A 26,588-nucleotide genomic window follows, 5' to 3' on the forward strand; every position below is an offset into this window, starting at 1 on the left:
TGAGTGGTGTAACAGAGCTGCAGGTGTTCCTAACTCCCTATCTTCTCCCTTCAATTTTTCTCTTTAATAGCAAATGAAGGAGGAGGAGTTGGAGGAGCAGGAGCAGCAGCAGCAAAAATGGAGGAAGAAAGGACACTAGAGAGCTGAAGTGACCCTCTCACTGCATCATACTACCACATAGTACACAATGTCCATATATTGATGTCGTTGTTAACATTTCAACAGTTCTCTGGCAGGTGTTATTTTGCTCCACAGGGGATATTTAGAAACATCTGGAGACATTTTTGTTTGTAGCTGCTGGAGAGGGTAGGATTGCTACAGGTAGTGATTAGAGGCTAGAGATGATAATAAATGTCCTATAAATGCAAAGGCCCCACCCTTCAGCAACTAAGTAATCCTCTGGCCAAAAATGCCAATAGCACTGAATTAGACAAGTCCTGTGTTAAAGTAGCTCTTGCCAAGTGTCTCCACTGTACTTACTAGTTTTTCCATTTCTATACCCTACTCATTGAAATTGAGTCAACAATCTAGCCTCCCTCAGGGTGGGGAATACATACTGAGCACATTCTGGAGAGGGGAGAAATATACATATTTTATCTGTAATTCCTGAGAGGACTCAAAGGCAATGACACTCCAGTATCAATGAGAATATAGAGATTCTGGCTTGTAAATGCCATTCTATAATACCAGAAACCAGGGCTCCTTTAGAGAAATGGTCAGTGTGGGGGCTTGAGCAAAACAAGAAAAGAGTGAGCCTGAAATATCTTTTTTTTTTTTGGCCTGCAGGATTATTGCTGGGGATCAGTGCCTGCACCACAGTCCACTGCTCCTGGAGGCTTTTCTCCCCCCTTATTGTGGCCCTTGTTTTATCATTGTTGTGGTTATTATTATTGTTGTTATTGATGTCATTATTTTTGCATAGGACAGAGAGAAATGGAAAGAAGAAGGGAAGACAGGGGAAGAGAAAGATAGAAACTTGCAGACCTGCTTCACTGCTTGTGAAGCAACTCCCCTGCAGGTGGGGAGCCAGGGGCTTGAACCGTGATCCTTATGCTGGTCCATGAACTTCGTGCCATGTACACTTAATCCACTGTGCTAGCGCTGGACCCACTGAAATATCTTGTAGAGCTGGAAAGTAAACCAGACATCAAACAAAACAGAAAACAAACAAAAAACTCAAACATTGGGGCATGTCCAAGAAACATAGGAGTCAACTTAAAAGAGCTCCAAAGACTAAATACGCATTCTTATACAAATATCCATTCTTGTGGGTTAAGCGCACATGGCGCAAAGCGCAAGGACTGGCATAAGGATCCCGGTTCGAGCCTCCCGGCTCCCCACCTGCAGGAGAGTCCCTTCACAGGCGGTGAAGCAAGTCTGCAGGTGTCTATCTTTCTCTTCCCCCTCTGTCTTCCCCTCCTCTCTCCATTTCTCTCTGTCCTATCCAACAATGACAACATCAATAACAACAATAATAACTGTAACAACAATAAAAAAATATATCCATTCTTATACAAATTCCATATGGAGAGAGGTAAATTATTTGTGTCCTCTTAGGAAACAGGGCTAGATAAAAATCTATAAGCATACTAAGGGGTCAGGCAGTGGCACACTCAGTAGAGTGCACATAGTACAGTGCTTCAGAACACATTTTCAAGCTGTCAGTTCCCATGTGCAGGTGGAAGCTTCATAAGTGGGTAAAGCGGTGCTGTAGGTGTTTCTCTTTCCCTCTCCTCTCTATAGCCCCTTCCCTCTCAACTCTTTTATTTGTAAAATAGAAAATATTGACAAAACCATAGAATTAAAAGAGGTGAAATTCCACACATTTCCCACAACCAGAGTTCCATATTCCATCCTCTCCATTGGAAGTTTTCTTATTCTTTATCTCTCTGGGAGCATAGACCCAAGGCCCTTATGAGGTGCAGAAAGTGGGAGGTCTGGTTTCTATAACTGCTTCTCTGATGGACATGGGCATTGACAGGTTGATCCATACTCCCTGCCTGTTTTTCCCTACTGGGGCAGGGCTCTGTAGAGGTGGGGTTCCAGGGTACACTGGTGAGGTCATTTGTCCAGGAGAGTAAGGTTAACATCATGGTAGCATCTGAAACTTGGTGTTTGGAATGTGTATTCCTTTGCTTCCTCCTTTCTTTTCTTTCTTTTTTTGTAATTTTATTTATTTTTCCCTTTTGTAGCTTTTGTTGTCTTTTTATTGTCATTGTAGTTGTTGTTGTTACTGATGTCGTTGTTAGATAGGACAGAGAGAAATGGAGAGAGGAGGGGAAGAGGAGAAGGGGAGAGAAAGATAGACACCTACAGACCTGCTTCACCGCCTGTGAAGGGACTCCCATGCAGGTGGGGAGCCGGGGTTCGAACCAGGATCCTTACACTGGTCCTGGTGCTTTGTGCCACATGCTCTTAACCCACTGTGCTACCGCCCGACTTCCGCTTCCTCCTTTCTTGTGAGACTCAGTTCAGTAGTTCTTGTAAGGTGGGGTTGATTGTGGTAAATTCCTTTAGTTCTTGACTATTTGAGAAAACCTTTATTTCACCCCTCATATTTAAAGGATAATTTTCAGGATACAATATTTGTGGCTGGAATTCCCTCTCCTTTAGAACTTTCAATATGTCATTCCACTCTCTCCTTGCCTCTAGAGTTTGTAAAGGGAAATCTGATGAAAGTCTTATACTCTGCCTTTGTATGTTATAACTTCTTTCCTTCCCCTAGCAACCAACAATTTTTTTTCCTTGTCACTGACTTTTGATAGTTTTACAATAATGTGCCTTGGCATTGGTCTTTTTGTATTTATAAATCTGGGTGATCATTTTACCTCTTGGGTAAGAATGTTCTGATGGTTTCCTAAGTGAGGAAGTTCTCAGCTAAAATTGCTCTGAAAATGGACTCTGGGCCTTTGGCCTTGTTCTCTTCAGATATACCTATCACCCTTATATTTGCTCTTTTGATGGAGTTTGCAATTTTTCTTTTTTTTTTTTTTTGCCCCCAGGGTAATTGGTGGGGCTCAGTGCCTACACCACAAATCCACTGTTCCTGGAGGATATGTTTTCCTTTTGTTGCCCTTTTATCATTGTTGTAGTTATTATTACCATTGTTATTGATGTTGTTGGATAGGACAGAGAGAAATCAAGAGACAGAGAGGAAGAGAGAAAAGATAGACACCTGCAGATCTGTCTCACCATCTACGAAGCAACTTCCCTGCAGGTGGGGAGCCAGGGGCTTGAACCAAGATCCATACTCCGGTCCTTGCGCTTTGCGCCATTTGCACTTAACCCACTGTGCTATACCGCCTGACCCCCAGAGTCTGCAATTTTACAGAGAGTTGCTTCAGTCTTTCTAAACCTTTCCTCTCCCTCATCTTTGAATTGAAAGAGTGGACTGGGTGTATCTTCTGGACTGGACATTATTTCTGAATGTGTGGATCTATTTGCTAAGCTTTCTACCTGGGCATGGGTTGCAGTTAGGGTGTCTTCTACTCCCTGGAGTTCTGACTGAAGTTCTTCTTTCAAGATTTGACGATTATTAGTGATATCTGTTCATCTCTGATGTGTTTTAGTTCCATAGTAACATGCCCTTTTAATTCTTGCTTAATTTCTTGGTGAGCCCTTATAATGATCTGTGTAGTCTGTCTCTGAGAGTCTCTCTAAATCTGTAATTCCTTGGATTTCCTCTGTTTTCCTTTTTTTTTTTTAATGGGGAGTTAATGTTTTACATTCAACAGTAAGTACAATAGTTTGTACATGCATAACATTCCCCAGTTTCCCATATAACAATACAACCCCCATTAGGTCCTCTGAATCCTTCTTGGACCTGTGTTCTCCCCATCCACCCACCCCAGAGTCTTTTACTTTGGTGCGATACGCCAATTCCATTTCAGGTTCTACTTGTGTTTTCTTTTCTGATCTTGTTTTTCAACTTTGACCTGAGAGTGAGATCATCCCATATTCTGGCTGATACAGCATAATTGGCTGTTTAGTTCTGTTTCTCTGCTTGTGCATTTTTTGTGCTGGTTATTGATGGCCAGCAGGTGGTTCTATTGTGATCTCTAGGTTTCTCTTGCTTGTATGATCTGTGGCATGTGAGACAGGGCTTGGGGGGTGGTTGCTTTGGGCTGTCACAAATGTTGTGTACTTGCCTTGAATTCAGAAGGCTAAAACCCCCCTAAGTCAAAGACTGAGAGGTTTTAAGCCCCTGTCTCTTTTCTTCTGGCACTAGGGAAAATGTTGCTTGCTTTGCTTAAAGTGAAATCGCCAAAATGGTGCAGCTCAGTGCCTGCCCCGCCCGAACTCTAATTTGACTTTGTTGTTCTTCAACTGCTCCCAGTCCCTTTTTGCTCCAACCACAAGTGAGCATCCATCTGAGGCTGCAGAACTTTCAGCTGTAGATTATGACTTCAGTTGGGTCTCTTGTATTTATTTGTTGTTTGGGGAGGAGAGCTGATTTCACCCCAGTTACTCCATGGCCACACCTCCCAGAAGTCTCCTCTCAACTCTTAACAAAACAAAACAAAACAAAACAAAAAAAACGGGGCCAGGTGGTGGCGCACCTGGTTGAGCGTACATGTAACAATGCATAAGCACTTGGTTCGAGCCCCCAGCTCCCACCTGCAGGAGGTAAGCTTTGCAAGTGGTGGAGCAGGGCTGTAGGTGTCTTCTCTTTCTCTCTCCTGCTCTGTCTCCCCCTACCCTCTGATTTCTGGCTGTCTCTATCCAATAAAAATTAAAAAAAAATAAAAATAAATAAATAAGAGCAAGTTAGTGAAAGGGGCTAGGTGGTGGTGCACCTGATTGAGGCACACACATTACCATGCTCAAGGACCTGGGTTCAAGCTCCTGATCCCCACTTGCAGGGGGGAAGCTTCACAAGTGATGAAACTGTGTTACAGGTGTCTTGATTTTTCTCTCCCTCTCTTTCCTATCAAATTAAAAAGGTAAAAGAAAAAAAGCCCACTTGGAGCAGTGATTTGTTGTTCAGGCACTGAGCCTCAACAATAACCCGGGGTGGGGGGGTGGGGGAGAGAGACAGACAGACACAATACCAGAAGTAATGGATTCATAGTGCAGGCAGTTAGTCCCAACAATAATTCTGGTGACAAAAAAAGGTGAACATTAAAAACAAACTAACAGACAAAAAACAAACTAAACCAAGGGTCTGGCAGTGGCATATCTGGCTAAGTGTGTATGTTATTATTAGGACCTGGATTTGAGACCCCACCCCCATCTGCAGTGGGGAAACTTCACAAGCAGTCAAGCAAGTACTGCAGGTATCTCTCCCTTTCTATCTTTCCTCTCTCAATTTCTCTGTTCTACAATGGGGGGGATGGGGGGACGAGAGAGGGAAATGGAAAATGGCTGCCAGGAGCAGTGAACTTGCCATGAAGGCACCAAGCTCTAGCATTAACCCTGATGGGAATATAACAAAAAAAGCCTACTAAGCTATGCATATACATGCTCTTTAATTTTGTGATCTATTAATGTATTTGAGTAATGATTCTGGTAATCTTTAATTGAAGACAGGGTATTGTGCTTAAAAAGCTATATATAGTCTCTGGGTTAGGTTGTCATCCTCCAAAGAGGATTTACCCTGTCTTCTTTTTTTCTATCTGGCAGAAGATTAGGATCAAATAATGTAATTCACTAAAAGGCTGACTTGACTAGAGATGGCAGTTCAGACATTTTTAGAATTGACCTAAACAAGTTTTATTCTTATTCCTAGGTTATATAGCCTTTTACTATTTATACTGAGATTGTGGTGTGTTTTCAAAAGCACACCTGGCACATTCTGTACACCAATTATTATTCCCTATTACAGTGAGTCTGCAGAGTTCCACTTACCCTCCAGTCTTTGCTGTCTAGATTCTGGGCCTTTTGCCCTATTTAACAATTAGCAAATGTTGGGGAATATAAACTGTCTGAAAATGTCAGGTCCAGCTTGCTGCATTTCTATTCCTTTTTTCTTTTGTATATTTAATTTTTTTTTTAAATTTATGATTGATAGCACTGATTTTTAAAATTCACTTCTAAGACCCAGTGAGTAAACAGATGTAAAGAACTTGAGGAGGATGAGGAGTGTAGCACAGCTTAGTTATTTCATCTGGATACAAGGTGCTTAGTAGGGCAATTCACCAGAACCGTACTCTGTACAATACCTGATACTAATATTCAATCAGTAAATGGAGTACCATTCTCCATACCATGCTTATACTTCCTTTCTTCTGTGTGCTTACTAACAAGTCTGTCTGTGTTTATGCCTCTATTCTCATGTTTCACAACTCAGACATTAGCAACTCCACATAGCCTTCCCTTTCATTTCTCATTGAAATTGAACCCTATCTTCTCTGAGCTCTTACAAGCATGTTACCTACCTTTATGATTACATTAAATCATGTTTTCTGTATATATATAATAGACATTATCACTGTTTTCTGAATCCGTATATTCTTTGTGTATACTACAAAACCTAAAATGTTTGAGCATAGTAATTTAACAATGTTTATTAAACTGAAATATTAATTGAATAATGTAGGATATACAAGGTAAATGATAATAGAATTTTAAATGATTAATACTAGGAAAGTACTTTTTAAAATATACTTACACATTTATGTAGTTATTACTACCAAGGATTTCCTGGGGTTTTACAACTACGCCATTGCACTAATCCCAGCATACTATTTTTTCTTTTCTTTTTTTTTATATAGAGAATAAGGGAGAGACAGAGAAGGAGACATCATGGAATTGCTGCATGGTTTCATCTAGCCTGGTGACTCCCTGTGGTGGCCAGTAGATTTGAACATGATAATGTGTGTGTTGTATCAGGTAAGTTATCTCCTGGTCTCCATTTTTTTCAGACTTAGAAAATAATTTTCATATGTTTATAGCCTGTCATCAATATATCAGAAATGAAGATGTAAAATAAAGTTTGATCAATTTTGCCATTTGAAAAAAAAAATCAATAGGCCTTTTTTTTTTTTAATATATTTTAAACTTTATTAATTTCTGGAGAGAATGAGGTCCAGAGCACCATTATGGCACATGCAATGCAAAGCCAAGCATCAAACTCAGGACCTCATGCTTGACAATCCAGTGCTTTATCCACTGTGCCACCTCAGGCAATAATCTTTTTATTTTTAGATGGACAATACAAATTTGTCATTTGAGAATTATTCTATCACTTTTGATTAATTATAGAATATAAACATAGTAATATTCACACAGATATGAAATTATTTTCTAATTGTATGACTTATAAGCTAAATAGTTGAAAAAGTGACTTCTTAACTGCTAAATTTTATGGGCAGCAAATGCAAATTCTGAAATAGCACACTGGAGTTATGTTGTTCACAGGTTTAATACTGGAACATAATATCATGCACACACACACGCAAGGAAATCAATCACATGTAACCATCACTAGTGTAAGGTAGGACTCTTTAGCTATCAAGAGATATGTATAAAATCTGAGTGAAACCAAATAAAATAGGGAAGAGACTTAAATGTTTCATTCTCAAAAATAATTTCTTGTGCTCAATAAAGGTTTGAGATAACAATACTAAATTATTCCTTTTGGAGTTATGATTGCAAACCCAATCATACTGATTTTTACAATAGTTGATAAACATTGCATCAATAGCTATACATCTTATGATGCTAAAACTCTCACATAGAGAATTATGTTTGAAAGGGATTAGAGATTTTCTTACACAAGAGCAGACAGGAATATCTTCATTTTGCTGACATAATTATTCATACTGAAAGCTTTTTCACAACTTACATGATTTCTCAGAATAAGTTTAGTAAAATGAATTAAATTTCAATTAAATTTTCATTGTAAAACTGGAATTAGTATACTTTCTTGGTGATTTTTTTAATGTAATGTAAGAGGCATGCATTGGTTAAGACCTATCTCATAGTCACCAACAGCATTTATAAAAATGTCTTCTGGAACAGTGTCTCTGTTATTAAATAAATTTGGTGTATAGGCTATAGGTGCTCCTATACTAGCCACATTTAGATGGTTTTCCCCCAGATGAATTTTCTCATGATTAATAAGATCAGAGATTTGGTTAAAACTTCTACTGCACTGAACACACAAGTAGGGGTTCTCGCCAGTGTGGGTTTCCTGGTGTTCGATAAGATTAATGCATGTGCTAAAGTCTTCATCACATGAATTATTACACTTGTGTGGTTTTCCACAAGTGTGGATTTGTTGATGGTTAATGAGATCAGAGAGCTGACTAAGACTTCTGTCATATAGATCACTTCGATATGGTTTCTCCCCAGTGTGCAACCTCTGATGTAGGGTAAGAGCTGAGCACTGATTAAAAGTCTTCCCACATTCATTACACTTATATGGTTTTTCTCCGGTGTGGATTCGCTGGTGTTTTGTAAGGTCTGAGTTTTGAATGAAAGTCTTCCCACACTCATTACATTTATATGGTTTTTCCCCAGTGTGAATTCTCTGGTGTTTGGTAAGGTCTGAGTTTTGAATGAAACTTTTACTGCACTGTGTGCATGGGTATGGTTTTTCTCCAGTATGAATTCTCCGGTGAAGAATAAGGTCAGAGCTTTGACTGAAGGCTTTTTCACAGCTATCACAGTGATAAGGTTTTTCTCCAGTGTGTACTCTCTGATGTTTAGTAAGGTCTGAACTTTGACTAAAACGTTTATTGCATTGATTGCAGGAATATGGTTTCTCTCCAGTGTGGATTCGTTGATGCTTAACAAGATCTGAACGACGACTAAAACTTTTAGTGCAAGCACTACATGGGTAGGGTTTCTCTCCAGTGTGGATTCTGTGATGTAAAATGAGGTTTGAGCTCTGACTAAAGGTTTTCCCACACTCATCACATTCATAGGGTTTTTCACCTGTATGAATTCTATGATGCTTAACAAGATCTGATCTTCGACTAAACATTTTACTGCATTGGTTACATGGGTAGGGTTTCTCTCCAGTGTGAATTCGTTGGTGATTAATAAGATCTGAAAGTCTACTGAAGGTTTTGCTACATTCATTACATGTATAGGGTTTCTCTCCTGTGTGAATTCTTTGATGCAGAATAAGGACGGAGCTCTGATTAAAAGCCTTTCCACATTCATTACATTTATAGGGTTTCTCTCCAGTGTGGATCCTTTGATGTTTAATAAGATCTGAATTCTGACTGAAACTTCTACTACATTGCTTACATGGATATGGTTTCTCCCCAGTGTGGATTCTCTGATGGAGAATAAGATCTGAACTTTGACTGAAGGCTTTTCCACACACATTACATTTGTATGGTTTCTCCCCAGTGTGGATTCTTTGATGTTTTATGACATCAGAACTCTGACTAAAACGTTTATTACACTGCTTGCATTTATAAGGCTTCTCTCCAGTATGAATTCTCTGATGTTTAATCAGATCTGAGCGCTGGCTAAAACTTTTACTACAAAGACTACACTGGTATGGTTTTTCTCCTGTATGGATTCTCTGATGTATAGTAAGATCTGAGCTCTGACTGAATGCTTTTCCACATTCATTACATTTGTAAGGTTTTTCACCAGTGTGGACTCTTTGATGTTTAATAAGGTCTGAACTCCTACTAAAAGTTTTCATACACCAATTACAAGGATAAGGTTTTTCCCCAGTATGGATTCTCTGATGCAGAACCAGGGCTGAGTTCACATTAAAGGTTTTTCCACACTTGTCACATTCATAGGGTTTCTTCAAATGGGATCTTCGATGCCTAATAAGGCCGGTCCAAGAAAAGCTTTGCCCACATTCATCACAGTTATACTGTGTATCTTTAAAGAGATTCTGGTCCTTTTCACTTAATGTCTTACCAAAGTCACAGAGTTCTCTGTATTCAGAAAACTGAAGAACATCATTTCTGTGACTGTCAGCCTCTTCAGTCAGTGGTTCAAATGCCATAATTTCTTCCTCTGAAGCTAGCTCTCCAATCTTGGTCCTATTCTCATCATCTGGAACAATAAACAAAATCCAAGTGGAATGCTCTCTCCATACTGTGAGAAGATTTTAGATGACTTAGATCAGCATTTACCTCTAAAACATCATCAAAACATAGGAGTGCTCCAAAATAAAAACAAAACAGAAACAACGAATAAAAATACTAGGAAAAATCATCAAGTTATGCATCAAAATAATCATTGATAGTGACTTACCAGATATACTGTTTTTAACAGGAGATCTGGGAGTACTGAAACTTAATTATAGTGATTGGGAAAGTTTAGAGTTTAGAAAGTTTAGAGCTAACATTATCAATTTGTTAATATTAGTAAGTAGGGTTAATGCGTACTTTTAAGAGAATAAGGGCTAAAAGAGGGAGAGGTGGGAGAGGAGGCAGTGGTAACCAAACTGTCACCAGCAGGGAGTAGCAACCAGACTGGTCAGAGGCTGCCATTGGAAAAAGAAGCATCATACCCAGGAATAGTGAGAACTGATCTTGAACTATAAAAACTACCACTTAAATTCTGGTAAATATTGAAGAAGTGACTCAGAACACATGGTCCCTTTTGTGAACAACTAAATTTAATGACTGAACTTCCTTATTAAGATGTATCAATCAGGAAAGTTGGGCAAGCAGCTGAGAAATCCCTATACACAACAAAAATAGATATGTATGATGGCTAAAAGCATGGAGAATTTCCTGACTATCAGTTTGTTGGTGTTTGTTTCTTTCCTTGTGATAGCACTGTTTCAGGTTTTTGTCGGATAGGAAGACAGAGGTAAAGAGGCAAAGACATAGCACTATAGCTTCTTCCAATGCAATGGAGGCTGGGTTCAAACCTGGGTCGTACACATGGAAAAGCAGGCACCATACCAGGTGAGCTATTTTGTCAGCCCTATCTGCCCAATGATAAGTGGCATTTACTACAAAAGGCATCATATCATGTTGACTTCAAATGGTCGAGAATTGAAACATGGCATGAATCAATTTCAAGGGGAAAAAAGTGAAAATTTCAAGGCAAATTGAGGAAGGTTGCTATGAGATAACAATAGGAGACTGTGTGAACAAAATTAAGCACATAAGAGAAAACTGGGGGAAACCCCGCTAATATAAACTTAGGTGCAAAGGAGAAAAAAAAAAGATGGGATAAATAAAACCAAATACGATGGTACAGTCAAATATAAATATTGACAAACACATCCTTCCAATAAAATTAAAAACAACCAACAGCTTACACCACACTTAAAGATAAAACATTTAACGAGACTCTTATAGGAACAAGAGAGCAAAGGAAACTTTCTCCACCCCCATCCCCCAGCCAATTTATTTATTTATTTATTAGAGAGAAACAGAAAATTTCTCTGGCACATTTGGTGCAGTGACTCAAACTCAGGACCTCATATTTAAAGTCCAACAGTCTAGCTGTTTCAGCCACCTATCAGGCTGAAAGTTTTTTTTCTTACCATTTTTGTTCTATTGTACAACTTCTATTTAACATTATTAACTAGTTCAATCAGACATAAAAAATAACCAAGAAACAAAAGATTAGAAAAGCTTCCAATGGAGGGGATGGGATATGGAACTCTGGATATGTACTCTGGATATGAACTCTGGATATGTACTCTCTTATCCTACGGTTTTGTTGATCATTATTAAATCAATAATAATAATTTAAAAAGGTCAAGTTATATGGTTATATGCTTAGAGATTATACAATATTGTATACAGAAAATCCTAGTGTTTTATTTACTATAATTTTCAATATTTTATTTATTTTGGATACAGATAGAAAGAGGGGAGGGAGAGAGGGAGAAAGGACAAGAGACATCTGCAGCACTGCTTCACTGCTCATGAAGCTTTGCCCTGCAGGTGGGGACGGAAGGCTTGAACCCAGGTCCTTCATGCATTGTGATGTATGTACTCAACTGGGTGTGTGCCACTGACCAACCCCAGAAATCCTAATATTTTAAAAGCTACCATTACTTGTAAATTAGCTTATTAGTATAACATACAACTTCTTTTTTGATTCTGTATATCAGCAATGGACAATTAAAATTTTAAAAATGTAATTATTTTTAAATTGTAATATAAAGTAAAATAATTACAAAGCAATTCAAGAAAAGATTTGCAATATTTACATAATGAAACTACAAAACATTACTAATATAAATTAAAGAAAGCAAAAATAAACATAAATACTATAAATTGTAGAAATTTTTTTTTTAATTACTTATAAAAAGGAAACACTGAGGATAGAAAGTTTTACTATTTAGTATGGCAGAATTTTCCCCCAAATGATCTATGCATTCACTGAACACTCAAACTCCCAGAAGCTTTTGTTTTTATTTTTTTTAAATATTTATTTCCTTTTCAGTTGCCCTTGTTTTTATCATTGTTGTGGTTATTATTATTGTTGTTATTGTTGTTATTGATGTCATTGTTGCTGGATAGGACAGAGAGAAATGGAGAAAGGAGGGGAAGACAGAGATGTGAAGAGAAAGATAGATACCTGCAGACCTGCTTCACTGCTTGTGAACTGACTCCCCTGCAGGGGGAACCAGGTGCTAGAACTGGGATCCTTACACAGATCTTAGAGTTGCGCACCATGTGCGCTTAACCTGCCGCTCTACAGCCCAACCTGTTTTTAGTTTTATAAAACTTAAGAAGTCAATTCTAAACTTGACATAGAAAGAAAAAGAAGAGCCTAAACAATTAAGAAAATAAATTAGAGAAGTTTTTACTACTTAACTTTAAACTTTACTGTAAAGCTACAGTAATCAAAGCAGTGTACAATTAGGCTAAGGCTAGACATAGCCATTCATGGAATAGACCTAACCATGTGTGGTCTAGTGACCTTCAACAGTAGTGAAGGAACAGTCACATGTCATTAAAAGCTGTTACCACAGGCAGAAATTGAAAAACAAGATCAGAAGAGAAAACTCAAGTAGAACCTGAACTGGAGTTGGTGTACTGCACCAAAGTAAAAGATTCTTGACTGGGGGGTGGGGGGGAAGAGTACAGATCCTGGAAAAGGATGACAGAGGACCTAGTGGGGGTTGTACTGTTATGTGGAAAACTGAGAAATATTATGCATGTACAAACTATTCACTGTCAAATGTAAAACATTCATTCCCCAATAAAGGAAAAAATAGATAAATTTAAAAAAATAAATAAAAGGTGTTACATCTGGCATCATACTGACAAAAATTAAACCTGGCTCTTAAGTGGCATCCCCAGAACTAGTAATGTACCATAAATTTAAAAATAAAAGTTAAAACTATAAATCTTCTAAAAGAAAGTATAAATTGGGGGATGTATTGTTATATGGGAAACTGGGGAATATTATGCATGTACAAACTATTGTACTTACTGTTGAATGTAAAACATAAATTCCCCAATAATAAAAAAAAATAAAAAAAAAGAAAGCATAAATTACTAAGTGACTGAATTATGGAGAAATAAATTTGTGTTACTTAGGTTGCTCAGTCGGTGATGTTCTGCTATAGCAACCCTAGCAGATAAATGAGGTACATTTTTGAATTTTAAACATTTATGGAATTATACTATAGGTTTACTTGCTTTTTTCACTCAACATTATGTTTGCAAGATTCACCTATATTCAAGTTTGTAGCTCCAGTGAATTACTACTCACTACAAGTCATATGTATAATTCAACTTATTTAAGCTAGTCTCCTTTACTGAACAATAATATTTTACTATTACAAACAATAATTACATTAATCTGCTGTACAGCATATAAAATATTTATTTATTGGTGGAGGTGCGTGGTAGGGAAAGAGAATCCTTCTACACTGCTGATGGAATATAAATTGGTACAATCTATGTAGAGAGAAGTTTGGAGAATTCTCAGAATGTTAGAAATGGACCTACCCAATATCTTCTCCTAGTAATGTATTCAAAGGAAACAAACACCCATTCAAAGAGATTTATGTACATCTATGTTCATAGCAGCACGATTTGTAATAATCCAAACTTAGACACAATCCAGATGTCCAACAACAAATGAGTGGCTAAGAAAGGTATAGTATATATTATACAATGGAATACTACTCAGCTGTTAATGATGAAGTTAAAACAATAAAACAAAACAAACAAAAAACCCTGTGACTGGGTTGGTGGTTCAGATGGCAGAGAATTGAGGTTCCTGGTTTGATCCCCAGAACTACAAGTACCAGAGTGATAATCTGGCTTCTCTCTCTTTCTCTATTTCATGTGGAACTCTCTCTCAAATATAATAAATGAAATAAAAGTTAACAACAACAAGAAAAAAGAAATAATGGCATTATCTCCTTCACCTCATCTTGGATGGCGCTTGAAGGAATATTAAGTGAGATAAACAGGAAAAAAAAAAAAGAATGAGTCTCATTCTCACTTGTATGTGGAACTTGAGAAACAAGAACAGAAACAAAAACTCAAAGTTGGACTGCTGTACTGCACTAAAGCAAAGGACTCAGGGGAAGGAGGGCAAGAGTGGGTGAAGAGAGTGGGGAGGGCTTGGACTCCTGCTGCATGATCTTGGAAAAAGGACCTAAGCTGGAGTGAGAGTATCATGGGGAGATGAGAAGTTTTACCAATGTGTCAACAACTGTACTGTAAACCACAACCTTCCCCAATAAAATGATAAAAAATAACCCAAATTGGGTGGGGGTGACAGCACAATGGTTATGCAAACAGACTCTCATGCCTGAGGCTCCTAAGTCCCAGGTTCAATCCCCCACACCACCATAAGCCAGAGCTGAGCAGTGCTCTGGTGTTTCTCTGTGTCTCTCTCTCTGCATCTCTCTCAAAAATAAAAAAAAATTAATAAAAAAAATTAAAAAAAATAATCCAAATTTAAAAAGAAGCACACTGCTTCTCACCTGACAGATGTTGGTGGTCTTCAGATAGATAATTGAGTTGGATCTCCATCTGCTGCAATTTAGCCCTTGACTCCTCAAGGAACAGTCACCACTCCCCCAGCAGATTTCTAATGTCCAGACAGGGCTCGGAGGCAATTGGTCATTACTGGGCCTGCAAAAGATTCATCGTGGAAATTGGAGGTAGAATCTCTGAGACTGGACAGTCAGAAACATCCTCTAGATATAAAAATAAGTGACGATGAAAACAAGAGTTTCCAAGTGTTTGCCTCTGACAGTTTATTAATCTTCCCCATCATCCAGGAGTTAGGTATTAACACCCCGGGGCATCTATTTCCCATTTCAAAGATCAGTGTAGGTTAACACTACCAAAACTATGGGTATAACTGGACAGATAAAACAGAAGGGAACTGTAGAATTTTTGAGGCCAGGTGGTGGCACACCTGGTTTTAAGCACTCAAATTAGAGGGTATAAGGACCTGGGCTCAAGCCCCTGGTCTCTGCAGGGGGAAAGCTTCACAAGTGGTGAAGCAGGGCTGCAGGTGTCTCTCTGTGTCCTTCCCTCTCTATCTCTCCCTCCCCTCTGAATTTCTCTATCTAATAACTAAATAAATATACATATATATGTATGAATTTTTGTCGTAGAAATTAGCATTGTATTCTTTGCAGTCCTGTCTACATTACAACAGTACTAACTCATTCCAGAGGTCTGTCTTTCCCTCCCTTCAGGCTCACTCATTCAGTTTGCTTTTTCCCAGCCCAGCTGCCCCTCCCGGTGCACCCAAGTTTCTCAAGTCTGCAATGGAGCCCAGGGTCTGGCCGGGCTTCCGGGAGCCCTAAGCAAGAGGTCGCGGCGCCCAGGGGAAACCCTGTGGCCCTGATCCCCCGCGGACTCAAGAAACCGGAAGCAGACGGCTGTCTGGCAGCACCAAGACGCCGCCTGGGCGGACACAGTCCCCCTAGCCCCTCGGGCCCCGGGAAACCCGGGAGCCAGCTGCACCCCCACCTCTAGCCTCCTCCGGGGCTGCCGCAGCGCTCGCCTGCCACGTCCGCTCTAAGCATCTGGGAAGTCAGCTCAGCGCTCCCGGGCGCATGCGCGGCGCCGCTGCCGGGACCAAACGGGCGGAGGTTTAACTCCTGACAATCCTGAGAGTTGTCCCCAGCTGGGCCAATGCTAGGGACCTGGTGGGTCTGAGATAGCTTCAGTGTGCATCTTCCTGTCTCTGACCAGAAAGTCGAAATGTATTATTCTTTTAAAAATATATTTATTTATGTATTATTGGATAGAGACAGAGAGAAATTGAGAAGGGAGGAGGAGAGAGAGAGGGAAGGAAACAGAGACACACCTGCAGCCCTGATTTCATCACTCATGAAGCTTTCCCCCTGCAGGTGGGGACCAGGGGCTTGAAAGAAATGCATTAGTCTTAACTTCACCTCTCCAGCACATGAGAAGGAATGTTGTGAAACGCTTTTAAAGGGGGGAAATGTTGGGACCAGGTTGTGGTGCACCTGGTTAAGCACACACATTATAGTGCACAAGGACCCAGGTTCAAGTTCCTGGTCCCCACATGCAGGGGGAAAGCTTCACGTTGGTGAAGTAGAGCTGCAGGTGTTTCTGCGTCTCTTTTCTCTGTATCCCCTCCGCTCTCAATTTCTATCTCTAGCCAGTAATAAGTAAATATTTTTTTAAAAGGAAGGGATATCTTTTTCTCCTATTTAGAAATGTTTGTGTGAATGATTTAACGCCGTTGACAAAATTATCAAATTTCAAGTCACAGCTGTACCATGAAGCAAAAGCAACTCAAAATAGTTTTAACTGATCATGCTCATCAGAGCTCAGCTTATCAATTGAATTCAGAGTCACATTTAGGGAAATTTATTTCTATTCTTGTACCAAAATACACACAAGGCAGTGTGAAGTTGTAACGTCAGGCAATTTATTGAACCACAGAATGAATTGGAGGAAACACTGAGAGAAAATATAAGCACATGTAGATGTCTGGAGAGAGCACTTGTTTACTCAGATACATATTCTTGAAGCTACACATGCACATTAAGACATGCATATTCTCCCTCTCATTGGAAAACTATGGAAAGATACCTAGACATATACTAATCCTGGGGAGTGCTTTCTGCCACAATGTTTGTCTATCTCCTTCATCCCTGTACAGTGTTCCTAATGTTGTTGATACAGTGATTATAATGAAGAAAACAGATGACAGGGGCATAAGTGAGAGGGGAACTCCCTTCCCCCCAGTAGCTTTTCTGCCTACGGGGTTCTGCTATGGTTATTTTTCTTTTAATTAAATTAAATTAAATGTATTATTATTAAAATGGAATGGCTTATTTGTTTGTTTTAGTTTCAGGTCCTTTATTTGCTTAGTCCTTTCCAATGCCAGGGAAAGAACACATCTCGTAGATTCACAGGGTTTGTACATTTTGAAAACATGAGATTATTTTTTCCTCTTAAAATTTTAATTTTTAAAAATTATTTATTGGGCCTGGGTGGTGGTGCACCTGGTTGAGTGCATATATTACAGTGTGCAGGGACTGGGGTTCAAGCCCCCAGTCCCCACCTACAGGGGGAAAGCTTCATAAGTGATGAAGCAGTACTACAGATGTCTCTGTTCCCCTTCCTCTCAATTTCTGGCTGTCTCTATCCAATAAATAAATAAAGATAATAAAATTTTTTAAAAGTAGTGAATGTTTCATTTCTTAATTAATTAATTAATTATTACCAGAGCATTGCTCAGCTCTGGCTTATGGTAGTATGGGGAATTGAATTTGGGACTTTGGAACTTCAGACATGAAAGTCTTTTTGCATAACCATTATGCTATTCCCTTGCTCTACTTTATTATTATTATTAGGGATATTTTTTTCTTTCTTTTTCTTTACCACAGCACTGCTCAGGCTCTGGTTTATGATGGCCTGGGAGTTTTAACCATAAACTTTTGGAATTTCAGGCATGAGAGTCTTCTTGCATAACCACTATCCTAGCCCATCCTCCATGGTCATATATATATATATATATATATATATATATATATATCCTCCATGGTGTCAGATGTATATGTATATGTATATGTATATGTATATGTATATGTATATGTATATGTATATGTATATGTATATGTATATGTATTCACTTGGGGCAGTCTGCTACCATTCTTCCTGTTCTCTCTGGGAATATTCTCCTTTCCCCTATGAAGTGTAGGTTTCTGGCTCCAGCCCTGGGCAAGTGCTATGTCAGAAACATTTTGGGTGCAGTGATTACCTTGACCTATCAAGGCAAATGCAGTAGCCTGAGGACAAAGGATGCTTAGAAAAAATATATAATTGCATTGCTGTTCCTTAGTTTCCAACCGGATAGGTCTGGGTCCACCCAGATGCCCAGACTCTCTGATGACCCTGCTGCTGCTACTTCTGCAGCCTGCGTTCGAGAGTCACTGACACAAAAACAAGCAATGCTCAGCAATTAGTCCCTGAACCTTAAGAATTGAGATCTTCCTCTGCTTTGCAGTCAAGAAAGGGCATGCATGGGCTCTTTTTCATAAATGGTTTACCACTGCAGTCTTCATAGTACCTAGAGGGTCAGGGTGAGAAGAAGGACCTGAAATGGGGGAAATTTTGGAGGAGGCATCAGGGTAAGAAAGGATACTGCTGAGTTCATGGATATATCTTGGAAAGTAAAGAAGGGGTTGAGAGAAGGCATGCATTCAGATGCTGAGGAGGAAAGGTCTGGGTTTGAAAAATGGAGGGTTGGGGCCAGGTGGTTGTGCACCCAGTTAGGTGCACATGTTACAATGCACAATAACTGAGACTCGAGTCTCTCTTCCCCACCTGCAGGGGGAAAGCTTTGCAAGTGGTCAAGCAGTGCTGTAAGTCTCTCTCTCTCTCTCTCTTTCTCTCTCCCCGCCTCTCTATCTTCCCCTCCCCTCTTGATTTCTGGCTGTCTCTATCCAATAAATAAATAAAGACCAAAAATTTAAAAAAAAGACTTAGAAATAGAAGGTGGAGAGCTTCATGCCCAGTCTAAGATCATCTTAGGCTATGTGAAATCTTAGGGATATACAAATAAGACCACAAGATATCTCTAAGAGATCAGTTTAGGTCCTACCCTCTCAAGTAGCAAGTGCAGGTACTTAAAAAAGTCTCAGGGGTGTGAGGGTGACACACCCCATTCAGTACACACGTTACCATGTGCAAGGACCAGGGTTCAGTACACACATTACCATGTGCAAGGACCAGGGTTCAGCTCATGGTCCCCACCTGCAGGGAGGAAATGTCACAAGTGGTGAAGCAGTGCTGTAATCATCTTTCTCTCCCCTTTCTGTCTTCCCCCCTCCTTCTCAAGTTTTCCCTGTCTCTATAAAAAAACAAATAATATTTAAAGTCTACAACTTGACAAATTGTGTCTCATTTATTAATCTGTGAAATTTTCAATTTAATCAAACTGTGAATTTAATAGTTTTCTTCTTGGGGGCCAGGTGGTGGTGCACCTGGTTAAGCGCACATGTTACAGTGCTCAAGGGCCCAGGTTCAAGCTCCTTTTCCCCACCTGCAGGGGGAAAGCTTCACAAGTGGTGAAACACAGATATAGGTGTCTCTCTGTCTCTTTCCCTTTCTATCTCCCTCTCCCCTCACAATTTCTCTCTGTCTCTGTCCAATAATAAATAAATTAAAATATTTTAAAAAACAGTTTTTTTCCCCACTTGGTCATTACTCTTTCTCCTTCCACAGGACCCCCTCCCCCCCAGTTTATTTAAATGGAATTTTGCAGAATGCACTAGTGTTTTGGTCAGATTTTTTTCCCACTGTTAACATACAGTGGAAAAACTATATTGCTGTGAGATAAAACTATATTGCTGTGTTTGTCAATAATCCATCCCCTTTTGTGGCTTAATAGCATTCCACTATATGCATGTGCCAACCTTTGCTTATCTATTCACCAATTGGTTGGCTCTAGGGTATTTCAATTTCTTACTCATTATAAATAACACTGCTGGGCTGGTGAAATAATTCACTTGGATAGTGTACTGATTTGCCAAGCATGTGACCCAAGCAGGAACACAGCCTCCACTGTCATGGCAGAAGATTTGTTGCTGTGGTATACTCCCCTCTCTCCTGAAGTCTCTGTCCCTCTTGGTCTGAAAAAATTGGTTAGGACCAGTATAACCCTGGTGACAACAAAAAGAAAAAACATACTATAGACATGCTTAATTAAAGCTTTATATGATAGATGTATTTTTTCCCTTACATAATAATAATACATATTTATTGTTTTAGGGAACTGCTACATTATTATTTTTTTTAGAGTGGAGAAATCACTTTGCATTCCCAATAATGAATAAAAATGCCATAGTTGAAGAACCACTTTTTACATGCTGACCTCAAAACATAGTGAGAAATTTAGACAAAGGTCAGTGTTCACATACCAAGGTAAAAGGTTGGGTTAACCTTTTAACCAGAAGATGTGACTTTATCCAGGTGTTTAAACAAGGAAATCAAATTCTTAGTTCAGATTCTGCAAGATTTGTTGATCTTTGAGATTTTATCAGATGTGTTACATTTTATGTGTGAGTCTCACAAGACAGTTTGGAATTCAACAGCTTGTTGGATTGGTCAAAGCAAACTAGACCTAACTGAAGTCTACACTGACCGACAATGAAGAAGTTTCTCTTCTTAATGTAAAAGAAACCCATTTCTTTCCAGAAGGATCCATAGTGATAATACATGCATGGGAAAAGATGAAAGATTTTTTTTAGGAGAGAAGCAGGTCACCTACTAATATTCTGCCTAATTTCCAATTCACAATCCATTCCTCTTTGGAGGAAATTAGGCCAAATCAATAAGTTTCATTTAGGCATAGATTCTAGAGCAGTGGTACTTAAACTTTTGGATAGAAAAAGCCCAGGTCAGGGAGGTGATGCAGTAGATAAAGCATTGGACTCTCAAGCATGAGGTCCCAAATTCAATCCCTGGCAACACATGTACCAAAGTGATGTCTGGTTCTTTCTCTCTCTCCTCCTATCTTTCTCATGAATAAATAAATTAATTTTTTAAAAAAGGAAAAAGCTTGGGTTGCCTTTGTGTTAAAAGTTGATGTTAAAAATACAGACGGTGGGGCCAGGTGGTGGTACACCTGACTCAACATACATGTTACAATGCTCAGGGACCCAGGTCCAAGCACCTGGTACCCACCTGCAGGGGGAAAGCTTTGTGAGTGATGGCACAGGGCTACAGGTGTCTTTCTGTCTCTCCCTTTCTATCTCCTATTACCTTCTCAATTTCTGGCTGTTTCTATCCAATAAATAAATAAATAAATAAAGGTAATAAAAATATTAAAAAATATATATGGCAAAGGTGATTCTTCCAAGGGCCCAGTGGGAGTGCAAAGGGCAGTAGTGAATTTATTTGTCATCTGAGAGAATATGCATATTGGTATGAGAAGAACTATTGATAGAAATAATGAACACTGAAGATTCTCCTGGTGAGATTTTACAGAAATGAGAAAACATTACTGGAATCCAAAGGAAAAGAACCTTGTTAGAAAATAGCAGAGTGTTGGGAGTCGGGCTGTAGCTCAGTGGGTTAAGCGCAGGTGGCGCAAAGCACAAGGACCGGCCTAAGGATCCTGGTTCGAACCCCGGCTCCCCACCTGCAGGGGAGTCGCTTCACAGGCGGTGAAGCAGGTCTGCAGGTGTCTATCTTTCTCTCCTCCTCTCTGTCTTCCCCTCCTCTCTCCATTTCTCTCTGTCCTATCCAACAATGACAACAACAATAATAACTACAATAATAAAACAACAAGGGCAACAAAAGGGAATAAATAAATACAATAAATATTAAAAAAAAAAAGAAAATAGAAGAGTGTTGACTGAAGTAAGTTCTTCTATTGGGTGAAAAATAGAAGAATTTATGTGGTCTGCAAAGTGGATAAAGCATTAGATTCCTAAGCATGCAGTCCTGAGTTCAGTCCCTGGCAGCACATGTAGCACATGTACCAGAGTGCTGTCTGGTTCTTTCTCTCTCTCTCTCCTCCTATATTTCTCATAAATTAAAAAAGGAAAAAAGAAAACAGAATTTATGGGGCCAGGGATGTAGTTCAGTGGTAGAGCTCATGCTTTCCATATGTAAGCCATTGGGTTTGATTCCCAGCAACACACACACACACACAGAGGGAGTTTAAATAACAGAAGTGAAATGTACAAACTATGTGTGTTCTTTTTTTCATCAGAGTGCTAGTGCCATTAGTATATTCAGTTTCAGTTTGTACAAATTTAACCAATTGTATGTAAATGAAATTTATTTCTCTCTCTCTCTTTGCCTTGAGGGTTATCACTGGGGCTAGTTGCCAACACTATGAATCCACTGCTCCTGGTGGCCATTTTTACATTTTATTAGATAGGACAGAGAGAAATTGAGAGGGGAGGGGAGATACAGAGGGAGAAAGACAGAGAGATGCCTGCAGACCTGCTTCACCACTGGTGAAGCTTTCCCCCTGCAGGTGGGGAGCTGGATCCTTGCTCAGGTCCTTGAGCTTTGTGTCACATGTGGCTTGCACCTGCTACAAAATGCATTTCAGATCTGGTATTAGAAACTTTCAAATCTGACCTCTGCCCATCCCTTTGCCTAGATTCAGTGCAATCAAGATACTGGGCTGGGTAGACAGCATAATGGTTATGGAAAAGACTTTTTTTCTAAAGGAGATACAGCTTTATTGTGGAAAGACCAAGTTAGCATAATAGTCCATCTATGTACAATATATGGAGGATGTGGTTTCCCATTCACATCTACACTGCCTTCAATCTTAGATGTATTAATTCTTTTTTTTTTTCCTTTTGCCTCCAGGGTTATCACTGGGATTTGGTAACTGCACTTCAAATCCACTGTTCCTGGAGGCCATTTTTCCCATTTTTGTTGCCCTTGTTACAGCTGTTGTTGTTGGATAGGACAGAGAGAAATTGAGAGAGGAGGGGAAGACAGAGAGGGGGAGAAAAAGATAGACACCTGTAGACCTGCTTCACTGCTTGTGAGGCAACCTCCTGCAGGTGGGGGAAAAAGACTTCCATGACTGAGGCTCTGAGACCTCAGGTTTAATCCCCAGGACCACCATAAGCCAGAGCTCAGCAGTTCTCTGCTTGCTTGATGTCTTCCTCTCTGTATCTCTAATTGTTAAAATAATATAAAACACACACACACACACACACACACACACACACACACACACATGGCTAATCCTCAGTGGAGCAAACCTTCAACTTCCCATGGTGATATTCTAAATCCTGTGGTTTCTCTAAACCAACATTTTAGTTGTTTGGCAAAACTCAGCTTGAGTAGTGCATCCTGCAGGAAAGTCACTGTGACCTTTTCCCTTGTGCCTTTACTTATATTTGTACTCTACTGGTCTTGGATATACTGTATTGCACACCACCTTTTCTAGACAGAGTCCACTCACTTGTACTGTTTATATAAATAACTTCTAGAGCTGTTGCAGTCAATCAACAGGTCTGTGGCTGTTCCTCTCCTCTTTCCCACAATTTGAAATAGTGGGTTTAAAAAACATTTTATTGATGATGTGGCAATAGTTTACAGTACAGTTGTTGTTATGAGTACAATTCCTCTACCACCCATCTATTTCTCCCTGTAGAGGTATCTATAGAACAGTTTAATCCCCCAATTTAGGTCTTTTTCACCATCTTGCCTCAGGACCTCAATGCCCTCTTCACTCCTTCACTTACTCTCTTTCCCCAGAGTCCTTTGCTTGGTGGAATGAAATAGTAGCTTCTATTTTCATTTCCTTAATGGTATAAAGAGATCTAATGATCTTTGCTATATATCTATCTTTTTATAGTTTTTTATTTCTTTATTGGGGGATTAATGTTTTATAGTCGACAGTAAATACAATAGTTTGTACATGCATAACATTTCTCAGTTTTCCATATAACAATACAACCCCCTCTAGGTTCTCTGCCATCATGTTCCAGGACCTTTTTATAATTTTTTAAATATTTATTTATTTATTTATTTATTTACTATTGTATAGAGACAGAAGAATTGAGAGGGCAGGGGCAAACGCTAGAAGAAGAAGAAGAGGGCAGGAAGAGATAGAGAGGGAGAGAGACAGAGAGATAACTGCAGCCCTGCTTCACCACTTGTGAAGTTTCCCCTGAAGGTGGGAAACGGGGGCTTGAACCCAGGTCCTTGCACACTGTAATGTGTTCGCTTAATCAGGTGCGCCACATACTGGCCTATCTATCTAATCTGTCTGTCTGTCAGTCATTCTGTCTGCCTCTCTGTCTACCTTTCTCTACCTAGTTGTTTGTTGTCCTGCATCTTGTCTCCATCCATCCATCCATCCATCCATCCATCCATCCATCCATCCATCCATCCATCCATCCATCCATCCATCCATCCATCCATCCATCCATCCTAAACCCTCCTCCTTTGTCAACTCGCAGTCATCCGTATTTCCTTGGAGTTGTAGCCCAGTCTCAATTGCTTCCATACAGACAGTCGCTCCATCTCAGACCCAGCAAAAGCCTCCTACGCCACCCATCGCCTGCGTGCCAGCCACAGAGCCGCAGTCCTCCCAGACTCCTAGAGGGGCGCTCGGGGGGTGGGGTGGGGGGGTTGCCCTCCGCCGACGCAAGCGACTTCCGGGATCGAATCAGCGGCTGGCGGAGCCCAGGGTGAGTGAGGTCCCGGAACTCCCCAAATCACCCGGGGCGGGGGGAACTTGTGTCTTACCTCCTCCGCGGTGGTGTCTGCGGGGCGCTAAGCCTGCGGTTGTGGCTGATGGGCCGCCCCCTCGTGGCGGCTGCTGTCAGCCCGGCTTCCGGCTCCCAGGTCGGCCCGTCCTTCAGTGTGTGGCTGCCTGCCCCGGGCCCGCGCTGCGGGAACCTCCGTGCGGGCTGGACCGCCCCAGCCCAGGCTGCTTTCAGCATCTGCCACTTCTCTGCTTGCACGTCCACGCCCCCTTTGTAGGCCGTATCATGATCCACGTGGTGCTTCCTGCCTCTCCCGACTGTTGTACACAAGTTTCCGCAGCGGCTAGGACTCTTATCTGTGTACGCTCCTTTGCATAACAGACACTGAACAAAGTTGTTAATTTCTTAGTATATTTCACCCCCCCCCCCAACCAAAGCTCAGCTCCGTCTTACGGTGGTGTGTGAGGGATCCTTACGCAGGTTCTTGCGCTTGGCGCCATGTGCGCTTAACAGACTTTTCCCCCCCCTCTCCCACCGGAGTTATTGCTGGGACTTGGTTTCTGCACAGGAATCCACCATTCGTGGCAAGCATTGTTGTTGGTGTTACTGAATAGAGACAGAAATTGAGAGGAAAAGGGGAGGGAGAGAGGGAGAGACTTTCAGTACTGCCTCTCAGGGACTTTGGAGCTTCAAGCACTGAGTCACTTTGCATAACCATTAAGCTGTCTACCCCCCAGCCCCAAAGTTGTTAATTTAATGCTATGGGAAGCACAGACCCTTTGAGGAAGAGCTCTTGCCTTGATGGGGATGAAGACAGGAAAGAGCAGTTTAGGAGAGGAGACTGCTACAGTCAGGAGTGTGATGTCAGACTGCCCCCCTTTTGTTGCCCTTTTTTATTGTTGTATTTATTATTGTTGTTGTTATTGATGTGAGCTGGGCAGGCATAGAACTGGGCCATTTTAATGCTTTGTTTGAAACTGACGTCTCCACACCCAAACCACAGTACTGCTGTACCCCCTCCTCCACTCATTCCTCTGTGTCCTCCCGAGACCCAGTGCCCTAATCTAGGCATTAAGTTACATAAATCTACATGAAACACCAGTTGGCTGTCAGTGGTCAGAGTTTGGATATTATTTCCTGTGTCTGTCTCTCTAAGATCCCAGGCTGATGGGGGTTTGCCTGAGCTCTTACAGTAAGATAACATATAACTAGGAGGAATTTAAGCAAGTGAGTCTTAACTTTAGCGGATCGGATCCTGGTGTCTTGGAAATAGCTCATCGTTTAGTTGAGCCAGCAGCTGTCTTGATCTGGGTGTGGTGAATCCAAGGGTATAGTCCAGCAACCTTTACTGCTGTCGGTGTAGTTAGGTTCACAAGAAAAGGTCCCTTCCACTGGGGCTCTAAGGTTTTGGACTGGTGATGCCTCATCCACACCAAGTCTCCAGGCTGGAAGAGGTGGGGTATTACTTCAGAAGGGACCAGTAGGCCAGCACCAACAGTCTGGTGAATCTGCTGCTGTACCTGTTGAAGTGCCTGAAGAGACTGGAGAAGGTTCTGTGTTGGTATGCTTCTAGTTCTGCTTCTGGGATCCCTTCTGTTACATTGTTTGATGTTATGGTCTACTTACGTGGTCATTCTGTTACACTGGTTTGGTCTCACTCCCCCTGCCTCCGGGAGATTTTGGTTTAGTCCTTGCCTTTTCGTGCTTCTTCCTTCTCCCTGCCCCCTATAGGACATAACTTCCTTGGTTTCTGACTCTTCCCTAGGAGGAGAGAGAAGCAAGACAGAATTGGGCTGTGATTAGATTAGATTAGTTTTTTGAAGCGTTCGTTCGTGAATAAATAAATACTGCTTCATCGCTTAGCCATGTGTCCCTGGTTGTCTGTCTCACGCAGCGAAGCTAGCCCATTTGCGGCATACTGGGCGCCCTGAACTTTGACTGACAGTTCTGGTTAGAGATTTCAGTTAGTTGCTCATCTCTGAGCTTTGGGAGTATAGCAGGGGGTCTCCCAAACACTGTCTCGAAGTTGATAATCCCTGTTGGT

General features: G+C 40.5%; 2 protein-coding genes across 9 annotated transcripts in view; one reads left to right on the plus strand and one right to left on the minus strand.

Moving 5' to 3' along the window:
- Window positions 1-7,120: 7,120 nt before the first annotated feature.
- Window positions 7,121-24,854, minus strand: LOC132532409 (zinc finger protein 271-like). Of its 3 annotated transcripts, none has more exons than XM_016193628.2 (3): window positions 24,585-24,854; window positions 14,840-14,990; window positions 7,121-9,972 (listed from the first exon to the last, which is right to left on the minus strand). In XM_016193628.2, the coding sequence occupies exons 2-3, from the start codon at window positions 14,886-14,888 to the stop codon at window positions 7,880-7,882; spliced, it is 2,142 nt and encodes a 713-aa protein (XP_016049114.1). In that variant the 5' UTR covers window positions 14,889-14,990; window positions 24,585-24,854; the 3' UTR covers window positions 7,121-7,879. The 3 variants fall into 3 exon arrangements, with proteins under 3 accessions (XP_016049114.1, XP_060029712.1, XP_060029713.1); XM_060173729.1 differs by lacking the exon at window positions 24,585-24,854 and adding an exon at window positions 15,843-15,921; XM_060173730.1 differs by lacking the exon at window positions 24,585-24,854 and adding an exon at window positions 15,843-15,911 and having other exon boundaries at window positions 14,840-15,055.
- The window catches only part of LOC132532408 (zinc finger and SCAN domain-containing protein 30-like), a 61,670-nt gene continuing 59,526 nt past the window's right edge, over window positions 24,445-26,588 (plus strand). For 3 of the 6 annotated variants that reach the window (XM_060173732.1, XM_060173733.1, XM_007535557.3), the window contains exon 1: window positions 24,445-24,526. The gene's annotated coding sequence lies outside the window, so the exon portion shown is untranslated. The remainder of the gene's footprint in view (window positions 24,527-26,588) is intronic. The other 3 variants (XM_060173736.1, XM_060173735.1, XM_060173734.1) reach the window with 1 other exon arrangement.

This window comes from Erinaceus europaeus, chromosome 15 (genome assembly GCF_950295315.1).
Source record: "Erinaceus europaeus chromosome 15, mEriEur2.1, whole genome shotgun sequence".
NCBI lineage: Eukaryota > Metazoa > Chordata > Mammalia > Eulipotyphla > Erinaceidae > Erinaceus > Erinaceus europaeus.

Bases quoted from the DNA above. Each gene is read 5' to 3' on its own strand.
- LOC132532409 (XM_016193628.2), bottom strand. From the start codon at position 14,888: ATGGAGATCCAACTCAATTATCTATCTGAAGACCACCAACATCTGTCA. The intron at 9,973-14,839 runs GTGAGAAGCAGT...TTATTGTTCCAG, and splicing joins AGACCACCAACATCTGTCAG to ATGATGAGAATAGGACCAAG.